Below are 27,173 nucleotides of genomic sequence, written 5' to 3' on the forward strand. Positions count from 1 at the left end.
TGTTTCCTTCAATTCTGAAGCCTGTATTGTCACAAGTAAAAAGGACAATAAAGTGGTTCTAACTGGAGTTAGAAAAGGGAATGTGTACTTAGCTGATTTCAACTCTACAGATGCATAATCCATTACTTGTCTTCTCAGCAAAGCAAGTCCAGTTGAAAGTTGGCTATGGCACAAGAAGCTGTCCCATTTGAATTTCAAGATAATGAATGATCTAGTCAAAAAGGACTTAGTTAGAGGAATGCCTCTAGTGGAATTCACAAGGGATGGACTGTGTGATGCTTGTCAGAAAGGAAAGCAAAAGAAAGTATCATTCAGTAAGAAGCTTGAATCTGCAATTGATGAACCACTACAACTTCTACACATGGATCTTTTTGGACCAGTCAATGTATTGTCAATTTCAAGGAAAAGATACTGCCTAGTGATTGTAGATGATTTCTCAAAGTTTTCATGGGTTTATTTTCTTGGATCAAAGGATGAAGCTAGTGAAATCATCATCAATCATATCAAGCAAGTCAACAATCATCCTGATTTCAAAGTAAGGAATATTAGGAGTGACAATGGAACTGAGTTCAAGAATTCAACCATGAAGTTGTTCTGTGAAGAAAGTGGGATCATGCAAGAGTTCTCAGCTCCAAGAACTCCACAACAAAATGGTGTGGTGGAAAGGAAGAACAGATCACTAATTGAAGCTGCAAGGACAATGCTTGAAGAGTCAAAACTCCCAACTTATTTTTGGGCTGAGGCTGTTAACTGTGCATGTTACACTCAGAATATTTCTCTAATCAATCAGGCAAAATGCATGACTCCCTATCAATTATTTAAGAGAAGAAAACCAACTTTAAACTTTCTACATGTCTTTGGTTGTAAATACTACATCTTAAGGGATCAATCTGATCACAAAGGGAAGTTTGATGCAAAGGCTGATGAAGGAATATTTGTTGGTTATTCTGCTGGAAAATCATATAGGGTCTACAATCTAAGAACCAACATTGTCATGGAATCTGTACATGTTGTGTTTGATGATAAAAAGATTGATGGACTAACAGATGAGGGACATCATGAAGGACTCAAATTTGACAACATTGAGATATACTGTGATGATAGTGAAGATGAGAATGATAAAGAAGGCATCTCAAGAAGAATTCAGAATCTGCCTTTGGATAATGCACAGAATGCTGCATCCGTTGAAAGTCATAATTCAGCTTCCGTTGAAAGAAGCAATGCAGCATCCGTTGAAAGATAAAGTGCATCATCCGTTGAAGTTCATAATGAAGCATCCGTTGATCACAGTCTGTCAACGGATAATCAATTCACTTCATCAGTTGATAGAGCTCCCAATTCCTTTCAAAGGATCAGCAACTCAGGGGGAGTTTCAACAAATCAACATTCTATCTCACATCATGACAATACTGAGGCAACCTCATCTAGGGCTAATCTACCACCTCAAAGGAAATGAACCAAGAATCACCCTTTTGAACTGATCATTGGTGATGCTACATCAAAAGTACAAACTAGAAGGGCTACTCAAGATGAATGTCTGTATAGTAGCTTTCTATCACAGGAGGAACTTAAGCGAGTGGAAGAAGCTCTATTGGATCCAGATTGGATTTTAGCAATGCAAGAGGAGCTAAACCAATTTGAGAGGAACAAAGTATGGAAGCTGGTACCCAAGCCAAAGAACAAGAGTTCTATTGACACAAAATGGGTATTCAGAAACAAGATGGATGAAAATGGCACTGTCATAAGGAATAAAGCCAGATTGGTTGCTAAAGGCTATTCTCAACAAGAGGGAATAGATTTTGATGCAACATTTGCTCCAGTTGCCAGACTTGAAGCCATCAGAATCTTTCTAGCCTATGCAGCTAATGCCAATTTCAAAGTCTATCAAATGGATGTCTAGAGTGCATTTTTAAATGGGGAATTGGAGGAAGAAGTTTATGTAAGCCAACCTCCAGATTTTGAAGATCCAAATTTTCCAGACTATGTGTATTATCTGTTGAAAGCACTCTATGGACTAAAGCAAGCACCTAGAGCCTGGTATGAGACTTTGTCAAAGTTCCTTCTAGATAATCACTTCACAAGAGGTTGCAAAATAGACAGGAAAAGCACAACAGGCACCTGTCAATTTCTAGGGAACAAGCTTGTATCATGGTTCAGCAAGAAGCAGAATTCTGTTTCCACATCAACAGCTGAAGCTGAGTACATTGCTGCTGGTAGTTGCTGTGCACAGATACTATGGATGAGGAATCAACTATTTGACTATGGTCTGACTGTTGACAAAATTCCAATATTCTGTGACAACACAAGTGTCATTGCCATAACTGAAAATCCAGTGTAGCACTCAAGAACCAAGCACATTGATATCAAGTACCACTTCATTAGGGAACAAGTGATGAAAGGTACAGTGAAACTTCATTTTGTTCCAAGTGAAAAGCAGATTGCAGACATATTTACCAAGCCACTTGATGAATCAACATTCACAAGATTAGTAAGTGAGTTAGGTATGCTTAATTATTCATAATCTATGTCATCTATATAATCTGTCTTGAAGCCTGAAATGAATTTGCTGCAAGAACAAAGCTGGCTTTAATTAAGACTTATCCTATCAACGAATATTCTCTATCCGTTGAAAGCCAAAATTGTTCTATCAACGGATGTTCATTATCCGTTGAAAGACAAATACATTTCTGGTAATTTTATCCTTCAATGGATAAAATGGTGTTGTTCATCAACGGATAACTATTTCCCTTATCTGTTGAAGTGTCACGTCAGTTACTATAAGTGAGTCACAGCCGTTGATTCTTTTACTCAACCGTTGATACAGATATACAGTGTTGTATGTATTTGTATTTAAGGTAGTTTTCAGAATTTCTACAGTTTTATTTATTCTTGAACGGCTGTAACTTACTTAAAAGTATCATTTAATCATTTTATTTATGTTTTAATTCAAGAAAGTATAAAAGCCCAATTGAACTCTTATTCTCACTTTACGCTTTTTTGCAATTCTTATTCTCTTTCTCTCTAAATTCTTAAGTTTTTCTCTGCAACCTCTACTCACAACAATGGCACCAGTAGTCAAAATTATATCTCAAATAGGATTTGTTTATGAAAAGAATAATTTCATAGCCTTGGTTGAAAAGAATGAAGCCCATTCTAATTATCACAAGATGATGGACTTCATCAAAAACTGCAAACTAAGCTATGCAATGTTGGAAGCCCCAACCATCTACTGTGAGGTGATTGAGGAGATTTGGACAACTGCAAAGTTCAACTCCACAGATATGACTATTGCCTTCTCTCTCAAAGGTAAGGACTATTGCATTAATTGTGATGATATACAATCTTGCTTTAAGTTGCCTGAGAATAATGCCATGACACCATACACTGATAAAGATGTCTCTGCTATGCTAGATTCCATAGGCTATGCTTTTGATTCTGCTAGTTTAGGTAGTATTAGAAAAGAATGGAGTTTTCTTGGAGATGCCTTTATTAAGGTTTTCTCTGGGAAGATTAGCAATTTTGATGCTATCACTTCATCTCTTGTTAATATGCTCTATATGCTAGTTTCTGATAGGTACTTTAATTTTAGCAACTGTGTTATGCTAGAATTAGGTTCCAGATTAGGTAACAAAGCTAATAGACCACATAACATCTACTATGCTAGATTCTTTATGTTATTGGCTAACCATGTTGCTGAAGGTTTGGTTATATCCAATGAGAATAATAAACTCAAATGCTGGGCACAAGAGAAAAGGGTCCTTGCAGACCTTTTGAGAATGAACCTCAACAGCCAGGTGCCATTGGTATACTTGCCAATCATGAATGCACCACAGGTAAGTGAGGTAAATACTTCTATAACTCCTACTATTTCCAACCCCAATGTTTCTTTGCCTTCTAGTATGGCTATGGAACCTGTGTCTTTGTCCAAACAGGCTCCTACCAAAGCCACCAAATCTAAAGTTTCCAAAGTCAAGTCAAAGAAACCTACCTCTGTTGTTTCTCAAAAGACAACAGTTGTAACAACTACCATAAACCCTGAAGGGAGTGAACAGGGTGTGAGTGGTGAGGGGAGGGGTGAACATCACAAAGCCCCCCAGGATAAGGTGGGAGAGGTGAGTGGTACCCAAACCAGCCAAACCACAGTCTCTCAAAAGACTGTGGTGGTTCAAAAGGAGTCCAACACATCCCTAGTTGCATCCTCCCAAAAGGTTGTAACTATTGAAAATAGTCCCCAACCAGGGACACAGAACAAAAGAGGGAGGGACACTGAAGCCACACATTCACCATTTAAAGCCTTTTCAAGGAAGAAGAAGGCCAAGACCCTAGTTTCCACACAAGGGACACACACAGCACAGATACATCCACCTGTATTTGTGCCTTCTCAAATTCAGCTTGATGTGATTCCAGCAAATGTGGAATCACAGCCCCATTCTCTCAATATAGAAACACACCATTCATCAAACTCTCCAACACCCTATCTGGATGTGGATATGATATTCACATCAATTCCTGATTCTCCCTCATTAAAACTCAGGGAGGAGCCCCACTCAAAACCTGGTGATCATCATCTTTTAGATGATTTGTTGGATCATCAGCCAATTCTTTCAGATGTAGTTGCAGAATCTGTGTCACCACACTTAAAATCAATCCACACAGATTCAACAATTATGTCACTTTCTATATCTACATCTTTTCCTTCTTCAACGGATATCTCTCATCCGTTGACAAGTGGTTGTTCTTCAACGGATAAGCTTAACAGCAGTTATCCGTTGATACCATCAGTTTCCACTTCAACGGATATTCCCTATCCGTTGATGGTCTCTACACACTTAACAGAAACAATTCCAACTGTAGAGGACATGGCAACTGTACAATCACTTTTAGGTTTGAGGGAAGGGAGTGATCTTTTGAGTGAGAGGTTGGGTTGCTCCCAGGCAAAAGGAGAGGTTGAGAGTCACCATATGCATGCTATTTCTTCCAGCATGGCAAAAGTGAGTGAGAGGAGTGCCACCTTAGAAGGTGAGGGTGAGGGTGTGAGGGTGTGTGTGAGCCAGGGGGAGCCCCTGATGCAAGAACAGAGAGAAATTGAGAGAAAGGCAGGTATAGAAGCTATAAGGGTGGATCCAGCCATTGCTAGTGAGTTAATGAAAGTGGATGATGCAGAAAAGGAAAGACAATTTCAGCAACATTACAAAGCTGTCATTGATAACATTTCCTTGGATGATATCACTTTTACTCACCCTGTTTCAGCCTATCAATTATTGGCTGCACAGGGCAATGTGGAGGCAGAACAGACACTACACATTGTACACACTTCAGAATCTCTTCTCAGAGACAAAGCTGCTGTCAACAGGCTGCCTTCTCAAGCTGGTGAGCCATCTGAAGAATTTGGAGTAAATTCTAATGATGATGACTCTAATTCTTTGAATGAGAGCATGAACTTAGGGGGAGTAGCAGGCCCAAGTTCTGTTCCTGATCTTCCTGAATGGGCATGGGCAAAACCATCAACACCAGGTGAGTTTGGTGTCACTTTGGTCAGACAAGTCATGACAATTCAGAAGGCCCTTCAGGAGACTCAAGATGCTGGTACCAAGGCAATTCTTCAAGCTCATCTGGAATCTCTGCATCTCTTGCAGTTGCAGCATTACCAGCAAAATCTAAGTGTGGATGAGCTCAAGCAGGACATTGCTGATCTGAAATCCTACAATGTTGAGAAATTGGATTCAGTTATACCCTATGGTACTATGCAAGATTTGTTGGGGAGACTGAGGAAAGCATCTGATGCTGACAAGAGGCTGGCCAGATTGGAAGATAGGGTTCAAATCATTGAAGACTCTATGGTCACCATTCTTCAGAATCAACAAACTCAAACAAATCTACTCATGCAGCTGGCAAAAGCACAAGGCTTGACCCCTACCCTTGATGATAACAAAAAGGGGGAGAATAAAGGGGAAGGGGAAGGAGAGCCATCTACAACAGTTCAGATTTCTCAAGTGCTAGTTCATGTCATCACAACTTCTCCAACTATTCAAGTCAAAGGAAAGCTAGATGGAATTGATCTAATCCAGATAGCAGCAGCTGAATTGCAAGTCAAAGAGCAAAGGAAGAAGATTGATGAAAAGATGCAACTAATATTTGGTTCTACAACTTCTCAATCACAATCTATGAAGCATAGCACAAAAGTGGAATCAATTATTATGGAACTCAAGCCAGTAGGGAAGCATAAGGATGGAGAAACTTCTTCCAAAGATCTGCAACCTATAGTTCTCAAGCCCAACAACAGATCCAATAAGGACTCTACAAAGAATCCTCTAAAAGAGGTGGATTTTCCTCTTCCAAAAGCTGATGAGGATAAGCTTTTAGGTAGAAGTATTGCATATCTCAAAGAGACCATGGATGAGGCTGTAAGGAGAAACATGGCTATTATCTTCAGAGAGGGAAAGAGCATATGTGTGATGCAAGGACATCCCAAATTCTCAATAGCCAAGAGGGAAGAAACCAAAAGGTTAAAGGAAGAAGCCAAACAGCTAAAGGCTGACAAAAGAGCACAAGCAAAGCTTGAAAAACAGCTAAAGTCAAGTCAGGCTGAAGAACAGAAAGAAATTGAAGACAAAGGTGAAGATGAAGCTATGGGGGACATGGTTGATACTGAGATGGAGGAAAGAAGTAAGGAAGAATGGCAGAAAGGGAAAAGAAAGAAGGTCAATGCAAAGAGAAAGAAGGTCAATGCAAAGAGAAAGAAGGTAGATAAGACTCTAAGCACTCCCAAGACTTCACCATCATCAAGAACACATCTCAAGATCTCAAGAAAGGTATAAATCTTTGACCCAACCTTACTTAAGATTTAAGTTCAAGATTCTTTAATAATATAGTTGTAAACCTAGTTTTGATGGAAGTATTGTTGTAATCTTGATATTTAGCTAAGTAGATTTAAGGTTGATTGTTGTTGCCTCAAGAACATGATGTTCTTATGATGTTCTTGAGAGGATTTAGTGTGGTGATGATGATATTTTGATTGTTGGTGGTAGTATAAAGATTTAAGGCATAAACGAAACTCCGATCGTAACCGTAATCTCGCTAAAACGAACAAAACGTAACTTTAAGTTTTTGCAGAAAGTCCCGAAGATGTAAACTGTAGTTTCTTGAAAAATAACCCTTTATTATGATATAAAATGTTATAAGGATCGTTTAGGCTCTTGAATCGCTTGATTCCGATTTACGGATCAAAAGTTATGGCCGTTTTACTAAAAGTGATTTACGCGACAAAAACTGCTACAAATTACGAACTTTGAAAATAAAAAGGATCGACTTAAAAATGTTCATAAATCATGAAATTTTTACAGAGAGTATTATATTGAGTTTCCTAACTTTCATAAAAATTTCAAGTTAAAATAATGATTTTTTAATTTTATAAAAATACCGGAGCCGAGCCCGCACGATTAGAGAACCGTAGAATCCATAAGCGGAGCCGACGACGAAAATGAAAACGGATATAAGATACTTTGAAAAAGGAAGTGACCATAATGGGAATAAGGACTTAAGAAAATAATAAGGGTAATATAAGTTGAGAGGGTGCATAATAAGTAGCGCATGAGTGCGAGTCGCCGTAAATTAGAACGGGACCTAACAAAATGAATTTTGTTTATGATTATAGATTTCCGAACAGTATCTAGAGCATCCTTCACCTAGAGATACCCACGCAAGTTTACGGACCCAAATCCATTTATTGTTGTGTTGTGAAAGGATTTTTTTATTATCATTGCATAAATACCATGCTTGTCATGATACGTAATAATTGAATTTTTCGCATAATGTAACGATGTTGTACGATAAATATATATCGTAAAATGTTTAATTCCGCTTTAAGCGTGACATATAATTATAAGACCGAGAGTCGGTCGGGATTTTAAGATAAAAATACGGGAATCATTCCGGTGATATTATAGGACAATTAAAAGTCCATATTAGTACGTTTTAAGGGACTCAAAGTCCACTTACGAAATATTAAATACCTCGAACTTTTATTAAAATGATTTCCAAAGACCGTATTCCCTCAACTATAATTTATCGTTCGAATAATAAATATTTATTAACTATTCATTTATTATGGAGCAAGTATTCTCCAGTGAATAATTATTTCAAACTCGATTAAATATTAAAGATTATTATTTTACGTAAACATAAATTAGTTGAGGAATATTATTTTAAATATTCTTTTAAAGTAAACTCATTCGAGGTTTAATTGTTTATTGATTAATATTTAATTATTTATTATTTATTAAATGATTTATTTATGATTTAAAAATCATAAAACCTGATTTAAAATACTTTCTGATTTTCGGAAAATCATTCGAATAATTTCAGAACGTCGGAGAATATTATCTTGACTTATTTTAAATATTTTGATCTTGGTTTCAAAAGAAACTCCCCCTTATTTACCTATCTGTTGACAACGGTCAACTCACATCCTTAGTACTTCCTCCGAAAACTTTCGGAAGTACATATATATATATATGAGGTAAAACTGTGCCAATCAACAAGCAAAATACTTGGGGGAACTTCGATATGGTTCGATGATTCCAAATATATGATAGGATTTCCTAAAGGACAAATGAGGGGTAGGATCCAAGTACTTCGTGTATTGGATAGACTGCCAGTACCGTAGAAGACGGTAATATATGTACCTAAGGACCTGCGAAGTGTGTGTATACCCAAAATGAGGATACATAGCCCATATGCGGCAAGGGTGATAACCGGGATACGAAGGTGCGTCCTTCTACTAGTAGAAAAGGTTACTATTTCTGTAGTACGACTGATCATCGTATGCGGTGGCTCCAACGAATGTCCTATTCTTCCAATTGGAATTGTGATGCAATACCGTAACCCAAGCCTAGGTGCCGGGTTTACCATTAAGGTATTTGCAGGATAATAAATCCATTAACGAATTGTTTTCAAAAGAAGGTGTGTATCACCAATGAAAACTATTTTTGAATAAAACATAAATATCATATATGACGTTTTACTTGAGTTTATCATACAGTCTTTTCATACTGTACATTATTATGCTGGACATTATAGCTCACACTTATTTTCGTAAATTGACACAACACAACAGTGAACCAAGATGCCTATCATGAAACTCATAGGTAGGAAACGGGTAGAAAATGGCCAACTGTTCCGTAGGATGTTTGGTGTTGTACCACAGGTAGACCGAATAAGCTGGATCGATTTTCAGTTGTTTTTAGTTCGGCTTATTATAAGTATGACTTACGTAAGGTAATGAATAAGAAACAAATATTTGGCCGACGGACTAGCCTTACTTAAAGGCTATTCCCCGGTAAGACTTAATTACTTTTGGGTTGTAATAATTATCAATTTGTGGTTTGATTTACTCCAGTAATGAATGGTTCGTTTCCAAGAAAATAACCTATAAGTGTGTGTGTGATAAGTGTGTGGTCATAAAGTGAGATTATTTATATATTGTGATACGAGGGATGTGGTATATAGTGATCAAGATGGCGTGGCCTCCGAGATCCCTGACCCCGGATTTTGGGGCGCCACATGGGGGGTGTATTTATTTAAGCGCATATATAGTTTTAAAGCATAACGTAACGTAATATGTAATCGAGGAATTATAACTCAACATGAAACAGAAACAGATAAACAATATTAAATTGTGAAGCACAGGAATCCTAAAGATGAAGACATGATATATACAAAAAATCAAAAGATGCAAATGGTTCTCTAAGTCTACAATCAAGTCATGGGAAGAAGTTCATTAACATGTTCAAGCATCCATGAAGAATAAGACATCAAAGGACTTCCAGTATCAGTTACATGGTTTGATTTGAAGTATTAAATATCAGGGGTTTAGTGATTGAAATAATGAATAATCAACCAAGATGTATCATGTAACGTCTCGGAAATTTATGTTTGTATTATATTATATTTATAATAAATTATGTGTGTTAATGTGTCATTTATGTGTAATTAACTGTCAAAACCTAATTGCTATGTGTTTCGTGCATTCTGTGTCGTCCAGGTATTTTTAAGATATTTTTCAGATACTTTATTTTTGCATGTATAACTTTCATTTCAAAAGTTATACGACCCAAATCATGATTTTAAAGCAGATATTTCAAATAAAATAATGGGCCTTATTTTTCAACAAACAGCTTTTACCATCGCATTATTCTGAACATCTAGGTATTTTATAAATTTTCTCGTTTCGCGAAAAATGACTTTTCCGGGCCCCATTGGGTGTTAAAAACCCCACAAAAATCACATTTTTATTTTTATAAAATTATAGGACTTTCATTTATACCATTTCCTTGTATTTTTGCATTATTCATAATTATTGGGAAATTTTGGCATATATATATATTGTATATATAAAATATTTATAAATTAAATTTTAATACTTAAAAATTATAAAATTAGGGGCTTATTAATTTTAAAAAGTGTAGAATTAGGGCCTTAATTTTAATTAGGAGTATTAATTTTACTACTACAAATAGCCTACTTTTTATTTAATTATTATTAATTAAGTAATTAAAAATCAACCATTAAAATCAAGAAACCAAAGAAGGGTTACTATTCACACTATTCACTATCATCTTTGTTGAATTTATTTCACCATCAGACATTGATAAAAAGAGCTCAAAGATTTATCTTACCTTAGTTTAGGTGGTATGAAGCTTGAGAATTAATGGGAGGATTTATCCATGGCTAGAGCTTAGTGTTTTGATTTTGAATTCTTGGTTTAAGGGGAAGGGGCCGAATGGTGATGTTCTTGGGAGAGAGAGAGAGAGTTTTTGTATTGCTTCCTTGGTTGCTTCTTGGAAATAATGTAAATAATAGCTTGTAATTGATTTTTATTCTCTAGTTTATATCCTAGGATTGATTTTTGTTACCAAATCATTGGACAAATCTAGCTAGGCTTTCTAGTTTACAAACTAAGCTAATTAGCTTAGCCCTTTAGCTTACTATTCTTTAGCCCTTGGTTGATCATCCTATATCTCTAGCTCACTATTTGATAAAGTAACCATGGTTACTTTTCTACCATGGTTAGTTAGTGCGTTACGTTTATTTAATCGTTTACGCGTTTGTTCGGTCGCTTAAACGTTTTCGTAATAATTTCTCGTAAACGGTTCGCGACGTAAATCCTTTCGTATTTATTTCTTATGTTTTGAATTATCGTACTTGGATATAAATCCGTAGGATTTTAAATCCGTAATTATATTGTGATTCTCGTAATCCTCGATGATCCGTAAATATGATCGTTTTTCAAAATTCGTTTTCTTCGAAAACTAATAGTGTTTACATACACTCATTTGGTACGTATAATCATAAAATCAACTTCGAATCTCATTTTTTCATGTGCAACATAGTGTGGGCCAAAAAGTTTTCCCCGTCTGTCAGGGTTACTATTCATTAAACATTTTTACAAAATCTCAAAAATTCGAGTTATTACACCCCACCCTTCAATTGGTGTAACTTCTGAAGCATTCAATATAATAAATGAGTTATTTATAACTTATTTAAACTTTATTCACAAAATAAATATATATATATGTAACTCCCACAAATATTTCATCATTATTTTTATTTCTTTTATTTGACAAGACAAGTAAATAATACAACACCAATAAATGTGTTCTAAAATAAAGACCTACTTCCACAAGAAGTAGCCTCCGGGGTACCCAAACCTTTTATTATTACAATAAAAGACTCCAAAGTCCAATTAAAGATGGAAATTTTTCCACCAAGTCTCCTAATTCTAACATATTTATTTGGCTCTCAATGTCTATATAAAGGGTCTAAGCCCCATTCCCAAAATACGTTGTGGTTTGATCCTTGATATTCACAAGCTACGAGGCATCTTGTGGGAAGTATTAAGTCACGATACACAAACGTAACCATTAAAACTTGAAACTCATAAATTTGAACAGTTAATACACCAAAGTTTTTTTTTATCCATAACACAAACAAGTTGTTGTTTATGATATTTCGACATATGATAAGGATATAGAAAATGTTAATAAGATTTCTAATTATGAAATTAAAATTTTTAACTAGTACCAAAATATATAAATTTCCAACAAATTTATCTTTATATGAATAACCTTGTGGTTTAGTACGGTGGTACTTAGGGAAGAGCGTAGGCCACCTCAGTTCGGTTTCGGAATAAAATTGAAACCGCAACCATATATTATCGGTTTTTAATATCGAAAACCGCAACCTCCGGTTCAAATTCGGTTTCAGTTTAAAATTTCTGATTTGGTTATTATCGACTCGGTTTCGGTTACAAAACCGGCAAATATTAAAATAAAAAATAATATAAAAATGAGACAATAGAAACATTGTAATCCTCCGTAAAATCAACTTAAATGAGCAAAAAAAACCAACATGTAATTATACTTATTGTTCAGTAAACTGTGAATAGTACAAAAATAATCATATCTACTAGTTAATTGGTGCAAAGAAAAGGGTGCAAATTAGAATATTGAAATAGTGTCCTAAAGCCAATAAATCATATGCTTACATCACTTATTGGCAAATGACAAAAGCTGTATGAAGAGCTTCGTTCTATTAAAAAAAGTATATTTTTTATATTTTTATGTTATTATAATTTTCATATATAAAATATGTCATAGAATTTCTTTTATATTGTATTAGTGATGCCACTATAGTAAATTACATGTTGAGGGATAAATTAATTTTCATCAAAATTAGATCAATGTGCAGAATGGTTCTGCCCTTTTTTAGTCCTAGTAAAAGTAACACCATAATGTCATATATAAATTTTAAAAAATTCATAAATAATATATAAATTATACATGTAAAATATTATATTTATTTATTAATATTAGTAATCAATACAGTTCGATTTTTATCGATTTAGTTGGAAGGTATAACCGGAACCAAGCCATTTAATTGGTTCGGTTTTTTATTTTTTGGTTTCGGTTTCAAATCGGTTTTATATATCACAACCCTGCATATTAAACTCATTACTTGTAATGTTAGAAATTGAAACCCTAAAGCTTCTAAACAAAATTAGACAGTAGTACAGCTAACTAATACAATATAAAAGAAATTGTTTGAGGGTAAAGTTCATTGCTCCTCCAAATTGAATGAGAAAATGATAAAAAATTGTATTTAGGACCTTCCCAATGGACTAGATGATGAGCTGAATGCATGCTACAAGTACCCGGACATCAATCCATTACAAATAAAATAATGAGTGATATAAATTCGTAATGTTGTCCATGTTACTGAACATCCTGATAAGGAGGTAGAGCGCGCATATGGTACTTGGTTAAGGGCTCAAAACCGTGGTGGAAAACAGGGTGTGGGATCACGTTGGTTAAGAAATATGGACGGAGGAGGGCGATGGTCGGAAGCTGATGGAGGATCAGGGAGTCAGGGGAACGGAGGTGACAGTGCGAAAGAGGTGGCGAGATTCAAGGAAGTGAAAGGGGTTGTTAGAGAAAATACTGGAGATAATTTTGGCGTAGTTATCGAACCAAAAAATCAGGGGCTCTTGGATAAGGAAGGAAATAATTTGAATTTAAGTGAAAACAATCAGACTGTTATTGCACTTATGGATTCAAAAAGAAAGAGGATTGAGTTGGATCATATCCAACTGGAATCTGGGCCAGTAGTAATGCAAACAGATGGGCCACAGAATGAAGAAAGTAGTAAATCAATTGAAGTCACTGATCCAAAAAACTTGTATGGGGCGGGTCCTGGAGTCCAGGCCCGCCGAGGATTATGAGTTACTTATCGTGGAACTGTCGTGGCATGGCCAAACCACGAGCAGTTGAATTTCTTAAGGAAATCGTCAAACAACTTAGGCCAAACTTAATTTTCTTGTCGGAGACTTTGGTTAAGAAAACTAGAATTGAAACTTTATGTAAAGAGATACACTATGCAGGCTGCTTTGGAGTAGACGCCCAGGGTCATGGAGGAGGGTTGGCTCTTATTTGGAGAAATGAAGGAGGAGTCACAATAAAGGGGAGTTGTAATCACTACATAGATGCTGAAGTAGCAAGTGAACAAGTAGGAAGGTGGAGATACACAGGTTTTTATGGCTGTCCAGAACGTCAAAGAAGGCAAGAATCGTGGGAATTATTGAGGAAGTTAGCTGGGGAATCAACGTTACCGTGGTGCATACTGGGTGACTTTAATGATATTATGTTTGATCATGAAAAATTTGGTGGTAGGCCACAACCTCGTATGTTGATGGAGGGGTTTAAGAATGTGGTGAATGCATGTGCTTTAATTGACTTAGGCTTTACCGGAAGCGCATTTACATGGGAAAGATCGAGGGGCACTACCAACTGGATCCAGGAACGTCTTGACAGAGGATTGGCGACTAACGAATGGAAAACTATGTTCCCACGGGCAGATTTAAAAGTGTTAGAGGTTTCTACTTCTGATCATCTCCCTATTTTTTTGGAACCTAATAAGATGGTGTATGTTCCACGGATAAAAAGATTTCGTTTTGAGAATTGTTGGGTTAGAGAGGACCAGTGTTCAAAAATTGTACATGATAGTTGGGTTGAGGCAAATGGAGGGACTATCATGGATAAGATGGCGTATGTTAGTTTGAAGTTAGAAGAATGGGGAGGTGGAATAATGCAAGAATTACGTGTGCAGATTAAGAATTGTAGAACTGAGATGAAAAAATTCAGATCAAGAAGAGATAGGCATGGTGTCCAGAAATATGATGAGGCTCGAGAAAGATATTTAAAATTGTTAGAAAAGCAGGAGGTGTACTGGAAACAACGGTCAAAAAAGTTTTGGCTCCGGGAAGGGGATCAAAATACTAAATTTTTTCACAAATATGCAACCGGGAGAAAGAAGCAAAATCAGTTCACACAACTGAAAGATTCAAATGGGGAATGGCGGGAGGGTAAGGAGGAGATTCGAAAGATAGTTGTGGATTACTTTTCTGAATTGTTTACGAGTCCAGGTACATCTGAAATGTTGTCTGATCGTGAAGTAGTACAACAAGTTTCAGTCGAGCAGAATGAGGAACTAAGTAAGCCAGTTACAAGGGAAGAGGTAAAGCTAGCTGCATTCTCGATGCACCCAGATAAATCACCAGGTATTGATGGTCTGAACCCGTGTTTTTTTCAGACGTATTGGAATATTGTAGGGGAGGATGTCGTTAGATGTTGCCAGGTCTTCATGGATACAGGGGAACTCCCATATGCTGCAAATAGAACTGTTGTCTGTTTAATTCCTAAGATTAAGCACCCTCAGAAAGTGACTGATTTAAGACCAATTTCGCTATGTAATGTGCTGATCAGAATTGTTTCAAAGGTAATGGTGAATCGACTGAAAGTTTGTTTACCTATGCTGATTTCAGATAAACAGAGTGCATTTGTAGAAGGTCGACTGCTCACGGATAATGCACTAGTTGCATTCGAATTAAATCATTACATCAGAAGAAAGAGACAAGGGGAGAATGGAGTAGTGGGGTTCAAAATTGATGTATCAAAAGCTTATGATAGGTTGGAGTGGCATTTTCTGGAGGCTATGATGGAGAAATTTGGTTTTAATGATGTATGGAGAGAGCGTGTGATGACATGTGTCACAACAGTGTCATACAGTTTTATCCAGGATGGGGAGATTTATGGTGATGTGCAACCGCAACGGGGAATTAGACAAGGGGATCCTATATCCCCTTATCTATATATTCTATGCGTAGAAGGATTAAGTTCTATGCTTCGTAGACATGAAGAGATGGGGTTGCTGCATGGATGCTCTATTGCTCGAGGAGCACCTTCTGTGTCGCACTTATTGTTTGCGGATGACTCATACTTTTTCTTTCGAGCTACAAGATCGGAGGCGTTGACCATGAAGAACATATTGCTGAGATATGAAAGATTATCTGGACAGACAATAAATTTCGAAAAATCAAATGTGGTATTTAGTCCAAATACTACAAACACGAACAGGAGTGAAGTGTGTGAAATACTACAGGTTAATGAAGTTTCAGTACCTGGAAATTACTTGGGATTGCCAATGTACATTGGCCGAAGGAAGAAGAATGCTTTTAAATTTCTGAAGGACCGCATCAGCTCTAAACTACTAGGATGGAGTAATAAATCAATCTCAAGAGGAGGAAAAGTGGTACTCTTAAAAACTGCAGCACAGACAATACCAAATTTTTGGATGAACTTGTTTTTAATACCACAAGATATATGTGATCAAATTCAGAAGCAGATGAATTCTTTCTGGTGGGGGAATGGAGGAGTGAACAAAGGTATTAGGTGGTTGTCTTGGGAAAAAATGTGTAATGCTAAGGAGGGAGGGGGATTGGGATTCAAAGAGCTGAAGAAGTTTAACATTGCTATGCTAGCAAAACAAGGATGGCGGTTGCTAAATAACCAGAACCCATTAGTTACAAGCATTATGAAAGCAAAGTACTTCCCTAAATGTGACTTTTTGGAGGCTAAGCTAGGAGCAAATCCATCATTTATGTGGCGAAGTATACTCGCAGCACAAGAGATTGTTAAACAAGGGAGTAGGAAAAAAATTGGAAATGGAGAACAGACAAGTGTCTGGCATGTGCCATGGCTGCCAGGGAATAATGACGGTTTCTTGACTACTGCGATGCCGCATGAGCTGGAACAAATACAAGTGGTTAATCTAATGGAAACTGGTAGCAAACGATGGGACGACGAGCTTCTGAGGGATATTTTTAATGACAATGATGTGCAGTTGATTAAAAGTATACCTATTCCGGCTCATAATAAGCAAGATTCATGGTTCTGGAACTTGGAAAATTCAGGTTTATTTTCTGTTAAAAGCTGTTATAGAGCATTGCAGGGTGTACAACAATGGGAGCACGCATCCTTCTGGAGAAAAATCTGGGCATTGGAGTTACCAGGAAAGGTGATTAATTTCGCTTGGCGGGTCTGTCGTGGTGTCTTGCCAACTGCTGTAGCTTTGATTGTGAAGCGTGTCCAGATTAATATCAAATGCCCGTGGTGTTTAGTAAACAATGAAGATGCAACTCATGTACTTTTCGATTGCTCGTTTGCACGAAAGGTATGGAGTAATATGGGGCTAACTGTAGTTAGTACGATGAGGCATGAGGGTACCATTACAGATATTATTCATCAGCTCGCAGATAGTTGCCCACGAGATATTTTTGCATTGATTTTAATGGTTTGGTGGAACCTTTGGAGTCGCAGAAACAGGTGGGTTTGGGATAAAGTGAATATATCAGAGTTTGGCGTTCAATCAACTGCAATGAGTATGTTGCATGAATGGCAACAGAGGTGTGTGGCAGTCAGGACTCCTAAGGTAACAACAAATGGAAGCTCTCGGAAATGGCATCGACCACAACAAGGGTGGATCAAAGTCAACATAGATGCTGCGGTATTCATGGAGTGGGGTAGTACTGGGATAGGAAGTGTTATTAGAGATGCTCATGGTGCATTTCTACGGGCTCGAAATCATAAATTACAGGCATTGTACAGTCCCAGAGAGGTTGAAGCAATTGGTCTCAAAGAAGCATTATCCTGGGTCAAAGAATTGGGCTACAAAAGATGTGTGTTTGAAACAGATGCGAAAGAACTTGCAGAGGCGTGTAAAAATGTTCAAGGAGACACATATTTTCATTCCATTGTGGTAGATTGTAGAGATTTATTTAAGCACTATGATGAAGTGCTAGTTGAATATGTTCCTCGGTCTGCGAATGTAGTGGCTCATGTGTTAGCACGAGCTACACATTTCATGTCAGGCGTTCATGAGTGGGTTGATAACCCGCCTGATTGTATTCTTGATGCGTTGATCATTGACTCAATTGAATAAAAGCAAGTACTTTTATTTCAAAAAAAAAAAAAGTTGTACTTGCCGGAATTTATGGCACTAAAACCAACATTATATTCCATGAAATGTGTGATAATAATTTCATTATTAAATAGACAGTGTAGAGATTTTTCTTTCAAGATTTTTTCATGTTTGTTTAGATTATAAAAAGAAAATTAAATAAAGCGGGTTTCATCAGTTTTTTCAAAAGAATACAGACTTGGAACAAGGATTGAATTAAAAGTCATTGAAAAGATTAAAAAAATGGGCTTTATTTGGGAATAAGTTTTATGTGGGTTTTTTTTACCCAAACTAAAACTTTTTTAAAGTGTTCTTTAACATGCTTGATACATTAGATGCATGACACCTTATTTATTATTTTACCCGTTTTGTTGAAACACAAAATAATTTATGAGAAACTAATTTACTTTCATTTTTTTGTTAGGGTCTGCATACTCATAAATGAATTGTATAAATCAAGAAAGTTTATTATCTAACCATTAGACATGCAATGATGACCGTGAACATTTAGACAATAAAACTTTAATGTCTGATAAAAAAACACTAATCTTGAAATTCAGTCATCCCGAACCAACCTGAAAAAAGAAAATTGAAAAGAAAATCATAAGTTGTTAAATAAACAAAAATAAAAAGAATATATATATATATATTAAAGACAAAACATTAAAATTTTGGTTGTTAGTTCTTGGTCACTCAATTCAGAGTCGTTAGATCAAATCGATGAGAACCGTTAGATATAATCTTAAAATTATTATTAAAAATGTATAAGGTTCGAATCCAATCAACAACATATTAAAATTATAAATTACTATATATAATGATAAAAATGACCATGCATCGCACGAGTTATATATTAGTATATATAAAGTATGTATGTATATAAGTATTACTATATAAAAAAGGATAACAAAATAAAGTCCAACCAAAGGTAAACCTTTGGTTGATATAAATGTTAAAATATTTTTGAAATTAAGAAAATCTTTAGTAAATTTTATAAAATTTTAACAAAAATCACATAAAGTGACATAAATAGTCATTAATGACATATAAGAACCATCATATATGGTCAAAAATGCCATTAAAATGGCACAACCCCTCTTAGGCACAAAAAGTCACAAATATGTAACCGGTGTATTTATTAAGATTTATTTAAAATTCAAGTTCAGCAATTAAAACTTACAGAAATCGACAAATTACCAAATTAAAAATATAACACATTATTAAATTTTTTAATTAACCATCAAATATTCGAAAATAACATTAAAGCATTTAACAAAAGAGTCCATAAATATTAATGAATTAAAAATGGTATCAATAAAATAACTGTTACTGAAAAATTATACCTATTCAAGTCAAAAACCAATAAAATTAAAAGTCGTTAATTAATAAAATATAAAAATTCATTCAAAAATGGTAACATACTTAATAAATGATATCCTTTAATTAGAGCATTAAAGAGATAATAACTACTGTTCTTTAAAAACTAAAAAATTATTTGACATAAACTTTCCTAAAAAAGTACTAGCCATGAAACCTTTAATCTTTAAAAATCAATTAAGGATAATTTTTAATCCAAATCAAATTTATTATATATATAATAGAGCAAATAGGGGGTTAGTTGAGACAATTTATTCAATTAAAATTACTCAATTACCCCTTATAAATACATATTAATAAATATCAAATTTAATACTATATATTAATTACATATAACTCATTAATTATTAATAATTATATATATATATATATTACTACTTCATTATTGGCTATTTTTCATATATTAAAAAAATTAACAATGTATTCATATATAGAGTACGTTCGTTATGCACGTCGAACAAAGAAAATGAAGGTAAATAATATAATTGAACTTAATTTATTCTTAATCAATTAACATGATATTGTCAAATAATGAATATTCATGCTCAATGATAGTAATCGTAGAATTCAAAATTTCAAAACATTTTCAAGTACATCTTTTATGAACATCATTTATCAGTTGTCTGATACAAAATTGGAAGAAATTTATATTAACAGCACAAAAATTACATATATTTCATTGATGTAACATGTACATAGGTTATTAACGCACATGAGTTTAAATAATATTTGTGCCTCGTACGAGTTATAAGTATACAAACTGAAGAAACTCATCATCACAACAGAGGTTATTGTATGCAGACGCAAATAACTACTCATAACATAATAATACCCCATTTACAAATATATATTTCACTCAACAAGTATATATAAAATTTTTATAATAACCGAGGTTAGAGTATACCCGTGTCTCGCACGGGTTTTAGAGCTAGTTACACATTGATAACATATCAACACATCAGTTACCAGAATTAAGTGAAATAATTTTAAAAATATGTAAATTCCACTAATAAAAGCTACATTAAGGAACAAACACATACACAGACATATATATATATATACTAGAGCATTTAAAAGTAATTCAACCATACAAGAGTCACTCAATTATTTGAAATAAAAAATTCAAATTATATAACTACCTTAATTAAAACCACAATTATGACATAATCGTATATAACACGATAATAAGGATAAAAATTCATGTTAAGAAATTACAATTTTGGAATTACAGCTCAATCAAAATGCAAGAGTCAATCACGATTTAGAATATAACTATTTTTAAGTCCCTCATTCATTTTGATGTATAACATTTGCACATATTTATGTTTGCTACATGGACTATATTCTCGGATTTTTGAAATTACTTACATATCGATGTACTAAAATAATTTTTAAGATACCACGTGGACTATAATTACCGTTTTTTAGCTTATTTTGAGTCGCCTCAGAAGGGATAGAAAATGATAAGCTCTATTTCATGAAACCATTTTAAGATTTTATAAGGTGAAATGAGTTTAAACTACATATCTTAAAGGCTTGATATATAGCCTCTGAGTTCGACGATTTGTAAGGCTATAACTTAAGTTTTAATTATTAAATTGGATATATGTTTACTCAGTAAGGTAAGTTTAAGTCTAGAATTGATTTATCCGGTTATGCTTATTGAAACTAATTTTTGGATTTTTATGACTTGCAGGTTGCGAGTATAATATTTCTGGACTTACCGGTTGGTACTGGTTTTTCTTACAGCAAGACATCTTATGATTCTCACTCTTCAGACCCCCAAGCATGTGCTCATGCCCGACAGTTTTTAAAAAAGGTACAGATTAGGTGTTCACTCTCAGTTATTTCTTCTCATGATCTAGTTTTAAATAATGTGACTATTTTAACCTCCAAGTGCTCATGCCCTATCGTTTTTAAAAAAGGTACACATTACGTGGTCACTCTGAATTATTTTTTCTCATTGTCTAGTTTTAAATTATGTGTTTGGCAGTGGTTCATTACGCATCCTCAATTCCTTAAAAATCCATTTTATGTTGGGGGAGATTCTTATGCGGGAATCTTTGTTCCGGTCATCACAGAAATGATCTCAAATGGTAAGTCTACATTATACAATTTGAAAAAAAATCATAATATTTTAATGTATTTCTCATTATCCTTGTAAAGGTTTATAATAATGCAGAAAATGAAGCTGAAGCAGGTCCTCAACAATCTATCAATATGAAGGTTTGCATTTTTTATATGTGATGACATGTTTTATTTTTCAAGAAAGATTATTTATTTCTTTTTAAACTATTCCGGTATGCATTATTTACCAGATTCATCACCTCAAAAATAATATTAAAATATCAATTAGATAACTAAGTATTACTACAAAGTTATTTTTTATTCCAAAAAGTTAAATTTAGGAAATACTGAATCATTTGTTTTAACGAGCGAGGGATACTTATTAAGCTAACTTCTATCATGTATTAATATATTGAAAATAGTAACTCAATAATTAATAAAATACCAATGCTTTGATCAAATTATTAATTCTGAAAGACTGAGTATGGTATGCAGGACAGAAACCCAAAAAAAAAATTAAAATTATGATTTTTACTAAAAATCACATTATATAACCTATGATATCTAAAAATGAATTTTACTACTTGAGGATGGTATGCAGGACAGAAACCCAAAAAAAAATTTAAAATTAGATCACTCTAGTTGAAACTAGTGATTTTATCAAAAGTTGAAATTTCAAATTCAGTAAATTTTGAAAGTGCTCAAATGAGAACATCTTAAAATAATAATTGCGAGGACTTGTAATTTTCATATTTAAAATTGAATATTTTAAAATTTTAAAATTTTATTTTGCATAAATCACAAATTTACCGAATTTAAAATTTTAATTTTTTAAAAAATCACAAGTTTCAACTACAGTAATCACCAGTTCTCACGATTCTCATTTTAATAATTTCTCACTCGAGCGCAACCATATATATGTGTGTATATATAAAAAAATGTGTGTGTGTATATTCTTTTTCTAATTCTTTCATTATATTAAATGTTGAATTTTTTGTCGATGTATACATATAACCGAGGTATGTTTTAATTAGGAATTTGGGAAATCGCAAATGTTTTACAACTAAAATATCACAAAAAATATTGTAAAACATATCATTTCACAAATGATGATATACAAAAATTTCTACTTCATTAAAAATCGTAAAAATCTTATATATTCTACAAAAATCACTACTTTAATCAAAATCTTGCAAATCATATACATTTTGTAAGTAAAAAATTAGAAATGTATACCGAACATACATGTTTAACTTGCATAACTTATACATGTTCTACTTGCTAATATAATTGAATATTAACGGTCTTAAAGATATTAATGATATTTGTAGAATATAATTTGCAAAAATAATTGATATATAATTTGCAAAAAGAATGCATCTTCAAAGTCTTCAAGGAAAAAGTGGTGTACTTAGAACTTTACTTTATATATATCATTATTGTGTATATGCATGTGCATATAAGTGTTTATATGTACCTATATATATATGTATATATATATATATATTAACAAAATTTAAAATTCTATATAATTTAATTTCTCATATTAACAACAATTTGACTTTTCATTGGAAAAAAACTAACATGAAATTAAAAAAAATATATTGGATCGAATTTAAACATGAATACATGTAAATTTCATTATTTTACAAATTTGTATTTAAGCTTTCATGTTGAATCGTTTGTTATATTTGATTTCTAAAATTAAGATGAAATTTTATTTTTGGTTCAATATATTAAAATATTTTGGTGTTAAAGTTTATGTAGATAATCATAACAATCCATTTCTTATTAAGAGAAAAGATGTAGTGTTGTATGGGTTGCAGGGGAAAGTGTTGTGCGGATCGGTGCAGTTTTAAGCTAAAATTAAAATCAGAATCACATATCCTCGATTTTTAGACTTAAAAATCGGAAATGTAATCGTCGGTCATTTTTGATTTAAAAAACCTCAATTTCATCATAATTGGATTGATTTTAGTTTTAAAATCACATCAATTTGCGATTTTTTTAATGATTAATAAATGGTGTGATTATTGGCGATGGTGAGGAACTACCTGCTATGGATAACACTTAACCCCCACGGACCTACGTCGCTTCCTTTCAACGATAGTGTGACATGGCAAATTTAGGTTTATTTTGTCATGTTATGGTCCAACTACCTCGCATTTAGTTTGTTTTAGATTATTAACAGAAACTAAACAAGTGATGCAGTGAGATTTTTTCAGCAGAAAAATATAGTAAAAGTTTTGAAAATTTATTATCCCGACTCTGAATGCCCCTGCCTAGGAGTATGAAGCCCAACTGTACAAAGATCTTGTCCAACATTCTTATTTATTTTCCATTCCAACATTCTTATTTATTACTTCTAAATTCTGTTAATATTATACAGATTTATTAATTATATAAATTTTTAATCAAAAAATATAAGTTATTTATTATTTTTTTTAATTATCGGTTCAGATTTAGATTTTTTGGTTCGGTTTTCATTTATAACCGAAATCGTAAAATCGGATTCGATTTTTAATTTTGCAGTTTCGATTTTGGATCGATTTTCTGCGTTTTGAATTTGAAAGATTTTTAGCGGTTTCAGTTTTAAATTCAGATTTTTTCAATTTTTTACTCAGTACTTATGGGTTGGCTTGTGTGTTCTTTTTATATGAAATGCAACTCATTAGATATATTTATTACTTCATTTACTCCAGATATATTTATCATTTCATTTACTTGTTATATCCTCAATTGAATTTGTGGCATACAATTTCAGGGTTACCTACTTGGAAATCCCTCAACATTCCCTGCTCAGGTAAACTTTCGCTTCACCTTTGCTCATGGAATGGGACTTATTTCAGATGAACTATATGAGGTCAGCTTTTATCATTATTACTTCTTATTCTTGGTAGAATTTGACAACTCAAATGCATGTTAATAACTTTCCAAATTACAGTCATTAAGAAGAAACTGCGGACTTGATGATCGAGAGTCAGATTTTGATAATGCGGAGTGTTCAAAAGATAAAGAGGCTTATGAAGTGGTCGGGTCATAACACTTTAATTTAGAAAGTCATTGCATTGTTACATTATATTTGCCGCTGATGAATCTTTCCTTTCCAGTGTAGGAGCGGACTTTTTAAACCTCAAATATTAGAGAAATTCTGTCTGGAGCCGCTGCGCAGGTCATTATCTTCTGAAAATTCAGATTTTATGGATAAATTTGGGGATCGCAGCAATAATCCTGCACTTTCTGCATTCGAGTGTCGTGTATGTTTTCCTCCCTTAAATGTCAACTGTTCATATCAAATTTTGTAATGTGAAGAATGCCTAATTTGTTGCTTTATAAGGTAAATCATTTTCGTTGTGTATCTAACCTTTATCAAAGTCAACGTTTTAGTTATGACTCAATGATAACTAAAACAATTATTAGGAGGAGCAAGGTCAGCCTAACCGGAGAACTATTTTCTTAAACCCTTTTGTTTTGTTTTTTTGCACAAAATGATGTCTCTGGTTTGTCTGGATAAAAGCTAGAACTTGAACTTTGACAAGTTCGAACCGAGACTTCTGTCAATAAGCTTATCGATTTTAGCTCTACTCCAAAAGAAAAAACTCAAACTCAAGTTTGGTAAGAAAAAAATTGACTTGACTGTTTATTTTATTTACAGACCTGTATAATAAATATGTACTTTAAAGCAACCGCGGTCTTGATAGTGCTACAACATGTACTTTGGTTTTGAATATCTCAGGTTGGTCGGCTCAAAAAGGGGAAGGTTGAGTCAGTTTTGCAGTTTAATCGGGTTTTTGTTCACCCCTAGGTACATGCATAATTAAATAACCAATCCATCTGTGTATGTTAATAGAATTAAAAGTTCTAGACTAGTGCTCCTAAAAATTAAAACTCAATTACATGATATGTGTATGTGTTTAGTACATTTAAACTAAAATGGACAAGTTTAAACGCACTTTGGTTTTTTATCTACGTCAAGCACAATACGGGGGCTTAAGTGATTTTCTTAAACAATGTGACTGCAGAATGATGGATATCCACTTTCTAGTTATTGGATTAACGATGAGAATGTGCAGAATAAGCTGCATATCAGAAAGGTATATCCTTTACATGTATTAATTAATAATTAGAAGAAACTTGAAGAGTAAATGGGGCCTTTAATATACAGGGGACTATAGGAACATGGATTAGATGCAAAGATGAGTTATCATTTGATAAGGTGATTACAGACACTAGACCTTATCATGCAAATCTCAGCAGCAAAGGTTATAGATCTCTCATTTACAGGTCAGTTTACAGTATTTTGCTACAATTAAATTTTCAGTATTATAAATAATTTAAATGAGAAGCAACATATTTTTAGGATCAAATATTCTAAAATTTAATACAAGCAACAACGTCTTTCACACTTTTTTTTTGGAATCACTTGCTCGGATGCAATTAAATGCACTCCCTTTATGTATACTTTTTTTCTTGTGAATGGTGTTCGACAGTGGTGACCATGACATGGTTGTGCCATTCCAATCGACTCAATCTTGGATAAGAGGTCTGAATTACCCCATTGTTAATGATTGGCGGCCATGGATTGTTGATGGGCAATATGCTGGGTAAGATCCACGTTACTCTGTCACCTGTTTATGTCATCTTGGAGTTGATTTAAATCCAGAAATTTGATTGACTGCGTTTACCAAAATTTTTGACGTGCAGTTACACAAGGACATACTCAAACAACATGACTTTTGCAACCGTAAAGGTAAGAAAATTTCTCGAGTCTAATTACTTAATTTATGATAAAGAGTATAAGATACTATACTTGATGTTTTCTGAATTTATAATGTAAACATGTAAAATATATTCCCCTTCTATTGTGCAGAATCAACACTTGACCTCCCTAGACACAAGATAATGTGCAAAATTTACATTAAACCAATTCTTCTTTGATACATTTTTTCATTCAAAACTTAAAAACAATTGCATATTAATTAAAAATCTAATATGGGCCATGTAATCTGTGTTCACCTCCTACTTTTTCTTATACAGGGGGGAGGCCATACAGCACCAGAATACAAGCCTGCCGAATGTTATGCTATGTTCAAGAGATGGTTATCATACAAATCTCTATAAGCGGTCTACTTTTTCTGCATATACTGTACAGTGATTGCGATTTATGTAGAAAATATTCTCGCAATTTATGTAAAAGCATATATTACAATGAATGAAATACTGCGAACAATATTGTGACGACTGACAATTATTTTGTGATCTAATTAAGTCTGTAAAGAATATTTTATGTGATGTGATTATAATTATGTGACTAAGTGCTGATTAATTGTCTTTCTGTATATTAGAATTTAGGAGCGTAAATAAAAACGTTCTAATTTAAAGAGTCAGCTTAGGAATTAAGCTGTGTTGTCGGACCGTATATAAAATGTGAATTATGTGTGACTGAATGAAATGAATGTGTAAATAAAGTATTTCGTCCTAAGTGACGTGTCGATTAGTAATGATAATGAGAAGCGTAATCGAAACGCTGAGCGTCGGGCCGTCAGGCTGAACGTGACCCGATACGGGTAAAAAGGGATAAAGATTAAAAAGGGATAAAGATTAAAGAAGAATAAATTCTATGAACAGACTTGAGTCGTTATGTGAATGTATATGTGTGATTGCCTATATGTGTGCATGACTATGTGCTCTGTGACATTTTTATGAATTTAAAGGAATTATGTGATTTAAATAAAGGTTTATTTAACCTTCGTGCATTTTTATAAAACTATCCGAGTAAGATAAAAGCATGGGATTTGTTTTGTTATCTTCATAGTAGTCCTAAAGACTTTTTAAAAATGATGAAAGGATTTATTTGGTGGTCTTTGTATTTTAAATTG

General features: G+C 33.8%; 1 protein-coding gene across 1 annotated transcript in view; it reads left to right on the forward strand.

The window, feature by feature from the left end:
* LOC141721128 (uncharacterized) overlaps positions 1 to 26,601 on the forward strand; it is a 76,137-nt gene extending 49,536 nt beyond the window's left edge. Inside the window, exons 19-29 of the mRNA XM_074523887.1 lie at positions 20,924 to 21,046; positions 21,221 to 21,323; positions 21,410 to 21,453; positions 24,059 to 24,157; positions 24,239 to 24,325; positions 24,405 to 24,551; positions 25,317 to 25,388; positions 25,460 to 25,578; positions 25,785 to 25,898; positions 25,999 to 26,044; positions 26,332 to 26,601. Coding sequence (XP_074379988.1) covers positions 20,924 to 21,046; positions 21,221 to 21,323; positions 21,410 to 21,453; positions 24,059 to 24,157; positions 24,239 to 24,325; positions 24,405 to 24,551; positions 25,317 to 25,388; positions 25,460 to 25,578; positions 25,785 to 25,898; positions 25,999 to 26,044; positions 26,332 to 26,415 — 1,038 coding nt within the window. The 3' untranslated portion in view covers positions 26,416 to 26,601. The remainder of the gene's footprint in view (positions 1 to 20,923; positions 21,047 to 21,220; positions 21,324 to 21,409; positions 21,454 to 24,058; positions 24,158 to 24,238; positions 24,326 to 24,404; positions 24,552 to 25,316; positions 25,389 to 25,459; positions 25,579 to 25,784; positions 25,899 to 25,998; positions 26,045 to 26,331) is intronic.
* Positions 26,602 to 27,173: the final 572 nt, after the last annotated feature.

The sequence above is a fragment of the Apium graveolens genome, chromosome 4, assembly GCF_009905375.1.
Source record: "Apium graveolens cultivar Ventura chromosome 4, ASM990537v1, whole genome shotgun sequence".
NCBI classification, from domain to species: domain Eukaryota; kingdom Viridiplantae; phylum Streptophyta; class Magnoliopsida; order Apiales; family Apiaceae; genus Apium; species Apium graveolens.